The sequence below is a fragment of the Barbus barbus genome (genome assembly GCF_936440315.1).
Source record: "Barbus barbus genome assembly, chromosome: 2".
NCBI classification, from domain to species: Eukaryota; Metazoa; Chordata; class Actinopteri; order Cypriniformes; family Cyprinidae; genus Barbus; species Barbus barbus.
The window spans coordinates 14,645,425-14,660,738 of NC_136730.1; the positions used below are offsets into that span (position 1 = coordinate 14,645,425).

The window sequence follows — 15,314 nt, forward strand, 5'->3', positions numbered from 1 at the left end:
ATTTAACAGAAAAAGTGATCAGAGTTCAAGTCCCAAAATAATGGGAGAGTAATGAGAGTTGAATGTGCATTTAATTGTCTTTGAGCTGATGTCTGTGTAAAAATGTAAAGTTTTTTTCCTGTCCAGCTTTCATGTAAATTATCGCCGTTGTAGTTTGAAAGTTATGACGAGTTGATAACGGCCAATTTTTGAGTTTTTCAATGGACAATGCAGGGGTCGATCAAAATCCTGCCCCTGGTACGATTTCATTGGTCAGTTTAGAGCGACGCGCTGTTCTAATTGGCTGTTCCATCTGCCACTCAAATCCACTCTTCATTCTCAAGCACTTCCTCCGCTAACAGTCCACTGAAAGCCCATCATCACCGGCCAACCCACCGCCTGTCCTCTCATGCCCGGAGTCTCTGGTTGTCGTGATGAAGTCGTGATTGCAAGGCGATCGGGCGAAGCTGAAAACACAGAAGTCACGATGGAGACCGTTGAGCAGCTGGTGTCTTTCCAGAACATTCATGTGCAACTGAACGGAGGCGCTCCGTGGGGATTCACTCTGAAAGGAGGACTGGAGCACGGCGAGCCGCTCATCATTACTAAAGTAAGACCGGAGTTTACAAAGTGCTAGAAACTCTTACTATATGCTCGTGTGTGTCTTATTGATTATATCCACTTGATTACATCGTGCTGAAAGTTTAAACGTACTGTTTATGCTCGGATGAATTGTAACGGTGCCCTCATGGATGTTTGGGAACTTTGTAAAAACTTAGTGGTGAGGAAATGGACATGGATATAAACATCAGCAAACTAAGCTCTTGCTGAATTGCTATTTTCACAAATGACAAATCATCAATCTCATGAGATCTGTGAATCATTGACTTTCAGATCCTTAAAAAACAAAAGAAGTGAATGAATAATCAATGTTTTCAAGAGACAATTTCTACAGGATTTACTGGACATAGCTGAAGTGACCTGGACTTCTGCACAAAGTATTCATTAGCCATTTACTTTCATGAGTTTTGGTCAAAGTGGTCATTCCTACTAACATCATATCCAAAATGTACGGACAGCTATCTTGAATCATTTGTGTTTTACAGTGATTTTTGTGTGAAATAAGTATACATTTATACATTTTGTATGTTTTTTATTATTTACATCACTTAAATTGCCCATCTTGCTCTCTAAAAATTGCATCTGCATTGAAAAGCTGAGTTTATTATTGTTTTTGTTATAGGTTGGCATTTAATGTTCGTGCTAAAACTGCAGCTGCTTTTTGGTTAGAAAAGGATGTGGGATTATGAAAATAAGACTGTACCAATAATGATCCGTTTTAGAGATGTCTCAGGGATCCCTCTGTGCACACCATGACTCTTGCTTGCTGCTTTGTGTCATCAACTCATTAACTTCATCTTCAGTGTGTAAAACCAACTGGGATTGTGGTACTACTGTGCGATAATTTAGATAAAACCCTTGTATGAGCTCGAGGCAGATAGGAAATGATTCATATTCAATTAATTTTTTTAACAATATAATTAGTAATAATGAGTTAAAATACACACTTTAAATGCATCGTAATGCAAATAACTGAAAAAAGCAAGTTTAATTTCTCAAAATATTAATGTTTGTTTTATTTTATTTTTATTAATTTAACCCGCCTATCACTAACAACCATCTATTCCAACTATAGTGTTTTTTCTTCACAGGGAGGTAAGGGGAATCATGTTTTATTTCTTCTTCTTCCACCCCTCATTTCCTCTCCAATGGCATTTGATCAAAAAGTGTTGATTTTATTTTTCTTAAATGAAGATGTTTTGGGGGGACAAGACCCCCAGAGATCACATTCACAGACTCTGCCCCCTCAGTCAGTCATGAGGGGGAGGCTGGTATTTTTTGCCTGACAGAGGGAAGAAATTAATTTGATTTGTGCCTTTTCAGTGTGTCTTAGGAGTTTACAGTTGTTTATGCTAGTGCTCAGAACATCTTGATAACTTGTAATGTGCGTTGAGTTCGGTTTGGCTGTCTGGTTGGTAAAATGTCTTTTCTTAGCTCTGCTGTGTTTAATTTAATGTGCTTTAACATTTAGCAATGATATTGTCCCTTTTATCACTTCCAGGCTTTTGACATTTACATGTCATTTGGTCATTGTTTCTCAGTGAATTGCCAGCAGGATCAAAATGCATTCAAGATTTCCTTAATGGTTCTGAGATAAAACTCTTGTTTGTCTCTGTCATTCTGAAATGAGTTGTTTAAAACAGATTTAGCAGGGTTTGACTTTTTTTGTAATATTGAGCAATTTGAATTTAAGTGAAGCACCAGATGAGTGAGGTTTTGCAGCTGGCTAGTTAGTTCTCAGTAAGTGTCAACCCCTGGTTTTCTGGTGGTTGAATCATGGCTAATCTGATAAACTCGTATTCACTGGCTGGACTTGTTAACCGCTTAACCTGAAACATGCTTGGTCCAATGCATAACCCTGTATCTGTATGCATCTGTGTCTACCTGCTTCACTCGCTTGTGAGGAATTTATTTGGATGTCATCATATATATGATATACAGAGGCTCCCTCGGCGTTGGATTTCATTGTTTATCTGTGTTTGCATGAGCCTTCTGGGGCATATGGCTCCAGCCGCTGCCACTCACACTGATAGTTTTTCCATCTGATTTGGAAGCAAAGCACAACCTGCATGTTTGCGTGTTCTGCTCTCTGATCCTATCTTCCATCTTTGCACCCTGAGGGCATTATTTTGAACCTCTTAGTGGTCTCGGTAGACATTTATCTCAAACAGCAAACATAAGGACCTGGTGCCCAAGGCCAGATACAATACTACCCCCCAGGTGTTCATCATGCGTTCAAATTAAAATCCCATGATGGGTCATTTTGACTTCAGCCAGCAGCAAGAAAATACAATGGTATTTTCACACACACACACACAAAAAACAACCCTCAAAGGCTTTTGCATTGAAATTGGCATTGATTGAACATGAAGAACAAGCTGATTTATGTATAAAAACCTCATTGTTGCTGCTTTTTCCCCCCTTACCACTTTGTTAATCATCCCTCCCTCACATTCCCTCTCTTTTTTTGTTCTTCTGTTAAAGTGGAGATGGAAACATTGTGCATTTCCTTGCGTTTCTCTTTTCTGCTATGAAGTTTATGTAGACCACATGGCACTCCAGTCATCCCTCTCTTCCCACTCCTAATCGGTCAGTGGAACTTGTTGTCAGGCGCTGGAGTTTTGAGGTGAAAGAGAGAAGATTTTGGCCTGAGAGATGGAAATGTTTTACTAGGGCAAAATGTTAATGTTTTAAGTTTGCTGGCAGTTTAAACTCACAGTGCAGTGGATCACTGACCGCTTGTTTTTTACAACTGCTTTAGTTCCGGAACTATTTTTTTCCATTTAGCCTCTCCATAAATTTTAAACCATGCACTAAACCAAACAGTTCAGAGTTGAATCACAACATAACTAACTTTGATTCAAAGCCAGAAATGATTTGAAAATGAGAAAAATTATATTAAATTATTTTATGAGGAATGAACTACTCATCCCATGAAACACTGAGTACTTAAATTTGAAACAAACTAAATATAAATAATTGCAAAATATATAAAATTGATCAAGTATAAAATAAAACCATTTTATTTAACTTATTGTTGCATCTGCATAAGCATAAACTGTTAACCATCTCAAAGGTCATGGTAGGTCTATAGAATTGTTTATACAATTATTGCAAAAAATCCATTGCACTGTGGAGAAAACAAATGGATTTTTGCTTCCAGAACCCTACTGTTGCTTTCTATTCGAAGCCATTTTCAACTTCTACTTCCATTTTTATCAGCCCTTTGTTTAATATGATCTCTTTGCTTAAAGTGGGATTACTTCCCAATTCTGTTACTCAGTAACTGCATACTTCTGTTTCTGGATAGCCTCCCAAAGTTAAATCATATCAGTTTTGGACTGCTGTGTGCAGCTCATCAGTCCTAAGAGGTAATGCTTCCTTTTTCTACTGTTATTGCAATTGGATTTAATAGAGTAAATAAATTGTTTCTTCGATTATTTGATAAAAGGCTGTTTGTTTTGAACGATGTGTTGATTGTGGTGAAGTCCACAGCTGGTTATGGGTGTGGGAAGGATCTGATATGTGACAGGAATGTGAGCTTGGCTCCCGCTGCCTTTGCCTTGGGCAGCGAGGCTTTGATGGTGGGAGAGATATCGGGGTCTTATTGCCTGAGCCCCTCCACCACAAACACTCACCAGTGTTTCCACATGGTCTCTTAACAGAGCTGGGAGTGACAGGACTTCTAATCAGTGAGGCATGTGTGTTTGTTCTCTGAGTGGATGGTTAAATGGAATAGGAAAGGTTGTAGTGAAGTAGACCCCGACCTGGCGATGTGATGTTATCATTATCTTTATCGTGCTATGATAATATTGGAATTGTTAATAACTGCAACATTCTTTACTCTTTTGAGTTTTAGTTGAATACAGATAATTGAGTATGTTTTAAATGTAAATTTAAAACTAAATGGTGGTTGTAATATTGTGAAAAATGTAACAAACATTTGTGTAACTTCTTTAGGGAAGACTAGTTGCGTTTTACTACTTGGGGATAATTGATTGTATCTTTTTATTTTGATAGTTTCTTATTTTTATTCTGATCCCATTTATTTAAATATAGTCACATGCTGAAATGTAGGGCTGGGTATCGTTCAAAACTTTTCGATATCGATACCGATACCTTGAGTTCGATACCGGTTCCTGAACGATACTTTTTTCGATACCAGTTTTATGAAATCAGTTTTTTAATAAGATTACATTATCTCAAAAAACTTTTGTTTTTAGCTTGTTGATATTTATACAGACTCAAAGTCTCATCTCCTGAGCCACTGCACAAAGGAACAAAATATTTCCAACACAATAAATAAATAATTTTAATAAAGTTCAAATAGTTTTCAGTTTACACATCTGTTAGGCTACGTTTACATTAGTGTGTGTTCATTTTAAAACACATAGCTCAGACAGAATTATCATTTCTAGGTTTTTAAAGACTTCAAGAAATTTTAAATTTTCATCCACTTGCATAAGTGGGTGTTTTATTTTCTTTCACCACATGTTTTATTGTTATTAAATTCTGGTGTAGTATGTCTAATTATTTGAATGCATAAAAACAACTTAGTTTATTTAAATTTATTCTTAAAATAGCCTTATGAAATGTTTTATTTTTCCTCAGAAATTCTGTGTTCTGTATCTGGTTTTCAAATGAAGACATAAAACATTAATTTCATTTCTCTTTAAATTATTGAAAATCAAAGTTTATTTATTTTGGCAAACAAAGGGGGGTTACTATTAAAATTAAAACATGGAATAACTGTTGTGTGATCATTACTAAAAAAAAATATATATATATAATTTTAATAGTAACCTAGTATTAACAGTGCTGTCTGCTGAACAATATTAATATATTTCTGCCGCAGTGTCTTCCAAGTTAAACCGAACTTTTATTTTGACGGGTTGTCTGGAATACCTTTACAGTTCTGTGTGTATATGATATGACGCTAGTTTTACTCAAACCAAACGGTAAAATGCTCATGAAGTGACTCTCAGAGCAGGTCTGGAGATGTTGTTCATGTGTTTATGTCCTCATTTAGAGAGGCGGCAGATGCTGAAATGACCGCGAGCGTCACGCACGCTTCAGTCTGTGTATAATAAATAGTGATGTTACGTTCGTGAACGAATCGTTCTTTTTGAACGAATCTTTTAGGTGAACGAATCATTCTCGTTCACGTAATCCATTGACTCATATTTCTCGTTCACTGAAATTCCTCCCTCCACCGCATCGCGCCGCTATTGCGCGCATGCGTAGCTCTGGACCGTTTCCTCTGTCAAAGAATGACTAAACCTCGAGCCAATAGCCTTCGAGTATGATACGAGGACGGAGCATGTGATTTGTTGAATCTAGTGAACGAATACGCCCTTCATTGAGTTGCTTTGAGTTTGAAAGAGTCAAATGAACTGTTACATACATCTCGTCTCATTATTACGTTCGTCGTTCGAACAACTGGTTCTTTGTTTTATTTTTTTATATTATTGTTTTATTTATTTTTTTTATTTTTTTATTTATCATTGTTTTATTTATTTATATTATTGTTGTTTTATGTTTGAACAGTTACATACTTTTAAATAAAAAAATATTTCATTATGTTAGTCATGTCATGCACTTTTGTTTGTTTAAAAACTGTGAAACATAAAAAAAATATGGCAGTATTGATTATTTGCGTCACGTCATCCCATCTCATTTGCGTCACGTGACTCACGTCAGCAAATAGCATTTCAGCTCGGGTTTAGAAGGGGCATGTAATTGGTTGGATCGAACGAACGAATATAATAGCATCATTGACCGAGATGGCTCTGTTTTGAGTCTGAACGAGAGAGAGATCTCCTGTTCGTGAACGAATTGAACGAACTGGTAGCTATACCCAGTTCGTTGACCGGGTAGGTCGGCCATTCTGTCAATCTAGTTCATCAATCAGCAGAAAGCGGATGCAAAGCACAGGTATCCGTACTGTGCACGCTTGTTTATATTCATATTTTACATACAGAATAACTCCTCGTTTAACATAATCTCAGATTTGAACGTGTAAATCTCTGCCTAAACAATTAAATGTTAACTAGCCTAGTATGCAAACACTTGTGCATTGGTCATCCGAAAAGAGTGTAATTTAAAAGATAAAAAGAGTAATGACTTTGATCACTTATTTAGACTTATTTTATTCATTTAATGAGAAGGGCACACTTTTTAATGAAGCCAAATCGGTTTTTATTTTGTAACAAGTAAATACGTTAGTTGAACAACACATTTTGCCGCACATGCTGACGTATTTGTGTAATATGGAAAAATGGTCACTGAACGAATTAGTGAACGAATCTGAACGAATCATTTTGGTGAACGAACGAAAAATGAACGAGTCTCTGGAAAGAATCAAAATTTCCACCACTAATAATAAACAAACCGCGCGATTTAAAGAGCGGACTGCTCCGTGTGCTTTCGAAACGCTCTCGCGGATGTCAAACACTGATCAATCAGCGCCACGCTGCTTCTAGTCAAACACACCTAGTGCTGCAGGATTATTGGCTCACTGACGGTGATCAGATTAACTCCTTAGGTATCGAAATTTGGTACCGAACGACAAGACGTTTTTCGATACTCTGTAGTATCGAGGCAATTCGGTCGGTGCCTAAAAAGTATCGAACTCGATACCCAGCCCTACTGAAATGTTATTTAAACTCTACTTTTTTTTATTTGATGTGGAAGGTTATCAGACTTTTTTTTAATTTAAAGGTTTCGCTGATGTTGAATATCAGCTGATATTTGCTTATTTTTACCCTATTTAATTTATTCAATTATCTGTCATCTAATGATCACTCAAAGTTTGTCTAAGCATATTATAACACTATTAAAATGTATTCTTTAATAAATCTAAATGTGAATATACATTTTTAATACTGTTTGATGCCTAAATTTACTTTAAACATTAGAATGGTTGTTTATTGTAATTCATTTTAATTTTGTTGTATATAATTTTAATATTGCCGTTTATTGGTTATCGACCCTAATATGAAGACAGTTATCAGCTTACCTAAATTTCAATATCAGTGCATCCCTAAAAATTCCATTCTTTGACACAATATTTTCCCACTCAAACCTATTGCTAATCATAAGATTTTTGAGATTGGACTGCAAAATTGTAACTGATCGCCGGCCTGCATGGAGATGATTATGTCTTTGCTAATTTGGTGTAATTACAAACTTACCATTTAACCTCAGCCTGATGAAATGGAAGTTTGTGGTCTTCTGAATCTTCTGTGAAGACACATGGTAAATGATAATCAAGGAGTCAGTTTTCAAACTTCATCTGTGTTCTGCAGGAGACCTGACCACATGAAAGCTTCCACCAAAAGCTTGTCGGCCAACCTCATATCCAACATTTGGGCTCAACCAGCCGTCAAAACCACTCCAAAGGCCTCGTTGCTCCCAGGGAGGTGAGTCTGGGGGAGGGGGATCCGTGTGTGTGGAAGAGGTTAGCTGAGGGGACAAGGTCACTTCACACACATTATGACCTCAAAAGACTCACTATGGCCCTATTCATAAATAGCAGGAAGCTGAGGGATGACGGATCTTAAATTGAGCCATCATGATGCTCCTCCTCTCACCATGTCTGCTGTGACAGTGATGGATCAATCCAAGTTAACTTCGCTCCAAAGGTTGCTGACTTTCTGACATCCACCATTGTCTTTTTCGGAAACTAGGCCTGCTAAATGCTCAATATTTGCAATTGAGACCATAATGGAGAGCGATGGAGTGGAGTGATGTCAAGCATGTCAAACTTCCAGACTTGTGTATATTCGGATTTCAGATCGTACCTGTATTAGCGTACACGTCCGTTGCTCCAATAACAACCCAGCTCACCAAAGTAATTTATAGCCATGTGCGCTGGGAAGTGGTTTGATGTTCCTTTAATTTGCCTCTTGTTGAACTTTGCTAAAACAAAGACAATATCTGCCCGTCAGGAGGCTTCTTCTTGGCTGCACTTCAAAAGTGGCTTCTCACCTCTCGAGGAGAGAGACCTTGTTATGAGAGCACACACACTGCTGTTTCTGGACGTGCATCAAAAGGTGGAGGTTTTCCCAGTGCGCGTCTAAAGCATGATTGATCACTTTGGGATGTTTGTGGAAATGTCCACCAGTGGTGATATATGTTGTCCTGATCGTCTAAAGAATGGGTATTTAAGTGAGTCAAGTAAACTGTACCGTGTTAAGAATGTGATCAAGTAACTCAGCAATAAAGGCTGGTTGTTGATCAGAGTGTCATCTATGTGATTAGTTTTGTGTTAACACTGACTCTGGATGAATGTTGGGTTTCCAATATGAATGCTAGTTAATGTGGTCTGATTGGGCTTTGATATGTGTGCTCATGCGCCTGGTAATATAATCTCAGAGCTTTCTGTGCAGGTAGTCGGCCCCTGTGATTATAGGAAGTTTCTGCTTTATTGTTTGCATGATTTTGTTTGGAGGACTTCTCAAAGTGATAATTTGTATAATTTGTTGTGTTTTAAGTAGGACATTTTAAAACTATGACTTTTTATTTTATTTCAGTTACCGAAACTGATTTTGTAGTAGTTTTAGTTAATAACAACACTTAAAAACATTTTTTTTAAGTACAATGGCTGAGGGGACTGATGTGGTTAGCTCCAAAAATATCAAAAAAGCATATAAAATCCTATATTCCAAGTCTTCTGAAGCCATTTGTTAGCTTTAAACTATTTCTTGTAAACGCGATGTGTAGTGATTCACATGTTAGGTGTGCAATTTGTTCAGCTGGGGCATTTTTAATTAGGACATTTTAAATCCATGACCGTTGTAATTGTAATAGTCATCAGGGTAATGTGGTGATCTTTGCAGTGCTGTTCTGTGAATGTTTAACATTTAGTATGTGTCTTGACTTTCGGATTAGGTGTTGTTTTGGTCTTATTTCATTGATCAGGCCATGTCCCCCCACTCATTTTTTGGCTGGTTTAATGGTTTGAGAAGAAAGTCCATGCAAACAGCACTTAGCAGTTAAGGCAGTAGAAGGCAAACAAATTGAGGAATGTGATAATGTTTCTCCACAGAAAGGCATTTCTTCCTCGTGAGTCTCCTTAAAACAAAACACGTGCTATAAATCACACACTGTGTGACGGACAAGATGATTTTTGGTGTATTTCTTTCAACTTGAATTTATGTGCACTTCCTCTTAATTGCTATCTGTTGGTCACTACGTTTCTTTCGTATCTTATTTGTTCTTTTGGTCATGTTCTATATAGGTCATTGGCTGTTGACTCAGTTGCAGTGGTGACCCATGGCTCTATGTCACACCTTTAAAAGTCTCGGAGCACAATGGAACTTTAGACTCAGTCGGGCCACGGCTGTAGCTCAACACATTGAGGTAGCGCTCTCTCACTTTCCCCCAGCCTGAGCCTTGAATGAAGCCTTTGTCACCCTCTCACTCACGCTGTCTCACCCACCTTTTCTCTCTCGGCCTCTCTGTCTTTCTCTCTCCACCCCCACTCTTATGTCTTTCCTCATAAATGAAGGAGCTAAAAGCCAGCAGTGATCTTCTCACCCACTCTGACCTTGAATGCATCCAAGTATGTCACTTTTCTAGGTTTGCCTGCGTTCTCAAGGTCTTAACTCTTACTTGGAGCAGAATCTTCCTTCCTGTGGTTCCTATCCGTCACTCCCATCTCCTCCCGTGTATGAGATCAGAGCAGCTCAAGGACAGAGGTGTTCCAGCCTGCACTGTTGACCTCAGATACTGAAGGAAAATGTTCTGATGAGCACTTTGTTCTTAGCGGGGGAGCTTTGTTTCTGCTTTGCTGTAACGTTGAGGTGTTTTCTTAGCTCCAGATAAACCAGGTTTGTGTGTGTGTTGGGATAGATAAAGGGGACTTCAGTGGGGATAATACATCTGTCAGTCAGCCAGTCAGTCAGTTTGGTTGTTGAGTGGAGGCTCAAATCCTTGTCCAACAGTAGACAAAGGCCGGGCTGCAGAGGAGGGGGTTACTCAGGGCTCACAACGTCATTCTTCTCTCTTTTATGAGCAGCAGAAGACTGCAACACAAGCATGAGAGCTTGAACGCATTCACTGACCACCAGCTTACAGAGCTTTGAATACAACTGCTCATCAGTCCCTGTTGTATAGCTCAAATGCCTCCATGAATGAGAAGATAATGTATAAGTTAAAGCTGATCCTCAGCAAAATTACCTAAAAAAAATCCCAAAAGTTTGAATTTTAAGTTAATGATGTCAAATGAGACACATGTGACCCTGGAGCACAAAAAAACTGTCTTACGTTGCTGGGGTATATTTGTAGCAATAGCCAAAAATACATTGTTTGGGTCAAAATGATAAATTTTTCTTTTATGCCAAATATCATTAGGATATTAAGTAAAGATCATGTTCCATGAAGATATTGAGTGAATTTCCTTCCGTAAATATATCAAAACTTAATTTTTGATCAGTAATATGCATAGTTAAGAACTTCATTTAGACAACTTTAAAGGTGATTTTCTCAGTATTTAGATTTTTATTTTGCTCCCTCTGATTCCAGATTTTCAAATTGTTGTATCTCGGCCAAATATTGTCCTGTCATAACAAACCATACATCAATGGAAAGCTTATTTATTCAGCTTTCAGATGATGTAGAACGCTCAATTTTGAAAATTACAAAATATTAATTCAAAATTCACAAGTTATCTGAAAAAAAATTCTCAACGTGGCCAAATATCAATTGTTTTATTGGCCTAGCTGTTACTGGTCATTCACTAGTTTTTACCACATTATGCACATTATAATTTTTTTTTAGTAATTGCAACAAAAAAAGTATGTAGTTAACATTTGTAATTTGTAGTTAACCAATGACACGTTTTTACTGTAGCATTTTATACTCAAAGTAAATAATTAAAAAATGTATACTGTATATGTGTGTGTACAGTATATGTATATACTGAAGTGAAGTGAAGTGACATTCAGCCAAGTCTGGTGAGCCATACTCGGAATTCGTGCTCTGCATTTAACCCATCCAACGTGCACACACACACAGCAGTGAACACACACACACACACCGTGAACACACACCCGGAGCAGTGGGCAGCCATTTATGCTGCGGTGCGCGGGGAGCAGTTTGGGGTTCGGTGCCTTGCTCAAGGGCACCTCAGTCGTGGTATTGAGGGTGGAGAGAGCGCTGTACATTCACTCCCCCCACCTACAATTCCTGCCAGCCCGAGACTCGAACCCGCAACCTTTGGATTACGAGTCCGACCCTCTAACCATTAGGCCACGACTTCCCTGTACTGTACTGTACACATACACCATTTTACTGTGAAAAATATATATGTATTTATAAATATAAAATGTTTATTAGTAAAAACTACCTGTACTTATGATTTTATGGGGAAATGGTTATATTTAAGACATATTGTAAAGTAAAATATTGTAAAAAGTATGAATCACTTTTAAATGTGTTTTTGTACTTGTACATTGTACTATGAAACATACCTTTTTAGTTATTCTTTCTTAAAATTCTGACTTTGTAAAGCACATCAAACTACAATCATGTATGAAACGTCTTCTGATGCCATGAGGAAACGCATCGACAAGGAAAAATCCTTTAAGATTCCAGGAATGAGAGGGGAAGTTTCCTGAAGAGGATTTGCTTGGGAATGGCAGCTGTTAGGCCTCGTCTTGTGGAGGCCACGGGTGGATTCTGGGCACTATGGGGTTTCCAGAGTGACCCACTGACTCTGCTTTTGATTGCTGTGGAATGAAAGCAAAGCCTGGGATAGCTGTCTGTGTGTGTATATATACTGTATGTGCGTCAGGGTATGTTTGTGTTTTTTGAATGGATGTTCTGAATTGCATTCCCCCTAGATTTTGGCATTTGGTATTAATTTTCACATTGAATATGTATAAACACTTGCAGGGGAATAAATTGCTATGCAGTGAACCAGTTGGGAACATTATTATGTTTCATGCAAGAAAATACGACTAATGATAAATACATGGCATGTTTTTAGTTTTCCTGAGGTCTCAAGTTTCCCTTTATGCTATAATGGCTCAGGATAAGTGTTTATTCCAGCTCTGATTTTATTGGAAACTGCATTGCCTAAGATTTAACTTATGTACACATACATATTTAGGTCTAAATTTCCCTTTGGCTGACTTTTAAAACGGAACTTAAAAGTAAAACTTTAGTTGGAATATAGACCCTTCTCTGTCCTCCTCAATTGATTTTTTTTTTCTTTTGGTGCATATGCATTTCCACACACACATGTGACTTATTTTCAACTCTCCTCACTCCAGTTGCTGTGATGTCTGTTGTTGTTTCCGAGCAAAAGAGAGCCAAAACCCATGTTCCCCACACTTCCTAGACCTGCCTAGGATGTCTTTGTCTCACACACTTCCCCATTATCTTACACCTTTCTGCCCATTTTTCCATGACCACATTTCAAGTCGGCGCATCCTTTCCCAGGGGGTTCAGAGTCTCTTCATTGTTTCAAATCCGCTGTTGGGTTAAGAGTTATGTATGTAATTTAGCACAGGATATATAGTAAAAAGTATCTTTGTCATATAAAAACAGGTCAGCCTGCAGCTAGGCACGTCTGATTCACGGGAGATGGTTACGGTTTCATATACGTCCCAGATTGTTCTGATTCAGCGAATCTTTGTTAGAATGGACCGGACGAGTGACTGTTTAATGATTGGGAAGTTCACCTGTTCATCCTCGGTTGCTCGTGATTTCATTTTCCCCCATTTATTTGGGTACCTTGGTTTGCTTCCTTCATATCCCTGAAATGTGATGAGTGTCTGTATTTTTGTGCTTCAACATGAGACGCTTTACCTGATTATTGACTAAAGTCTGTCATGAACGTTCTTTCTCTTGCAAATGACTGGATTTGATTAGGTTTGAAATTGATTCCATGTTTTGGGGATTAGTCTTTATAAATAACTGTTGCCTCTATCAGTGTGTATATTAAGGAGAGCTCGTGGTTAGATCTTTATTTTTGTTTAAGAAAAGTAGTGCGAGCTAATCGTTTCTCAACTGAATATTTTGTCCTTCGCTGCTGTATAGTTCTGGTTCAGCAGCTATGTTAGGATATGTGTTTTTTTCTTCTTTTGATTATCTGTTTTTCTGAGAGATACATCTTAACATCTCAAATCTGTGGTGATATTGGATTGATCTGGTTGGTGTTAATTTGCTATGAGGGTACTCTATGTGATAAATTGGATATCATAGATTACACATGATAAAACCTTTGAAATTTGTGACATTTAATATAAAGGGTCTGCATAGCCCCATTAAAAGGAAAAGAGTCTGTACCTTAAAAAGCTGGGGGCAGAAATAGTTTTCCTGAAACTCATTTAACAGACTCTGAGCATAAAAAATTAAAAAGGGAATGGGTTGGTCAGGTGTTTGTATCCTTGTTTAATTCTAAGTCTAGGGGAACCGCTCTCCTTATAAATAAAAATATCCCTTTCACAGTTACAAAGTCGATACTCGATCCTTCAGGACGATATGTAATGATACAAGGGCATATGTATTCTGAACAGTGGACGATGCTGAATATATATGCTCCAAATATTGATGATCATTTGTTTATGCAAAATGTTTTCCTCCAAATTGCTCAATCATCAGGCTCACTGTTGGTTGGTAGAGACTTCAGTTTTTGTCTAGACAACGTACTTGATAGATCTTCAACTAAACCAGTGCCTCTTTCTAAAGCTGTTAAATCCACCACTGCTTTTATGAAAGATATAATCCTTACTGATGTTTAGAGGCAGAATCATCCACAAGATAGAGGGTACTCTTTTTATTCACATCCTCATGACACGCATACTCGTATAGATTATTTCTTGTTATCCACCCAATTTCTGTATGGTGTGCTGGATATTGAACATCTCCCACATTTATTGAGGGACCATTCTCCCTTGGTAATGTCCTTGTCTATCCCGGAGAAAACCAGAGGGACTTACAGGTGGAGACTAAATCCCATCCTTCTTAAACAATCTGAATTCCGCAAATTTATAAGAGAACAAATTGGTATTTTTCTTCTACTAATAAATCTTCTTGTTCTAACAGTTTTATATTATGGGACACTTTAAAAGTTTATCTTAGGGGACAATGTATTTCATATACTAATAGGCTAAGAAAAATTAAAAATTCAGAATTGAATAAGCTATAATATGAAATTTCAACACTGGAAAAATTATATCACAGGGCTCAGTCTAAGGATGTTTATAAGGAATTAATTAATAAAAAAATTGGAGTATAATCCAATGAATACTTACCAGGCAGAGAGGGCTATTATTAGTTCTAAACGGCGTTATTATGAACTTGGCGAGAAAGCGCATACAGTTTTGTCCTGGCAATTAAAACGAGTCGAACAAAAACGAACGATAAATGCTATAAATACAGGTAATGAAGAAACCTACAGCCCTACAAAGATTAATGATGCATTTAAGCAGTACCATACAGAGTTATATACTTCTCAGACAGGTACAGACCATTCACAAATGAACGCTTTCTTGTCCTCAGTTCATCTGCCATGTCTTTCAGAGGACGATAGGATTAATTTGGATCTACCTTTCTCTCCCCGAGTTGATCGAAGCCATTCATCTATTGCCTAATAATAAATCTCCAGGTGAAGATGGCTTTCCATCTGAATTTTATAAAGAATTTAAAGATTTGCTTGAGCCATATTTGATGGAAGTGCTCGACCAATCTAGGGTGGATAAATG

The 15,314-nt window shown here is 37.6% G+C and overlaps 1 protein-coding gene across 1 annotated transcript in view; it reads left to right on the plus strand.

The window, feature by feature from the left end:
- Positions 1–324: 324 nt before the first annotated feature.
- Positions 325–15,314, plus strand: part of shroom4 (shroom family member 4) — a 48,767-nt gene continuing 33,777 nt past the window's right edge. Inside the window, exon 1 of the mRNA XM_079445265.1 lies at positions 325–589. Coding sequence (XP_079301391.1) covers positions 389–589 — 201 coding nt within the window. The 5' untranslated portion in view covers positions 325–388. The remainder of the gene's footprint in view (positions 590–15,314) is intronic.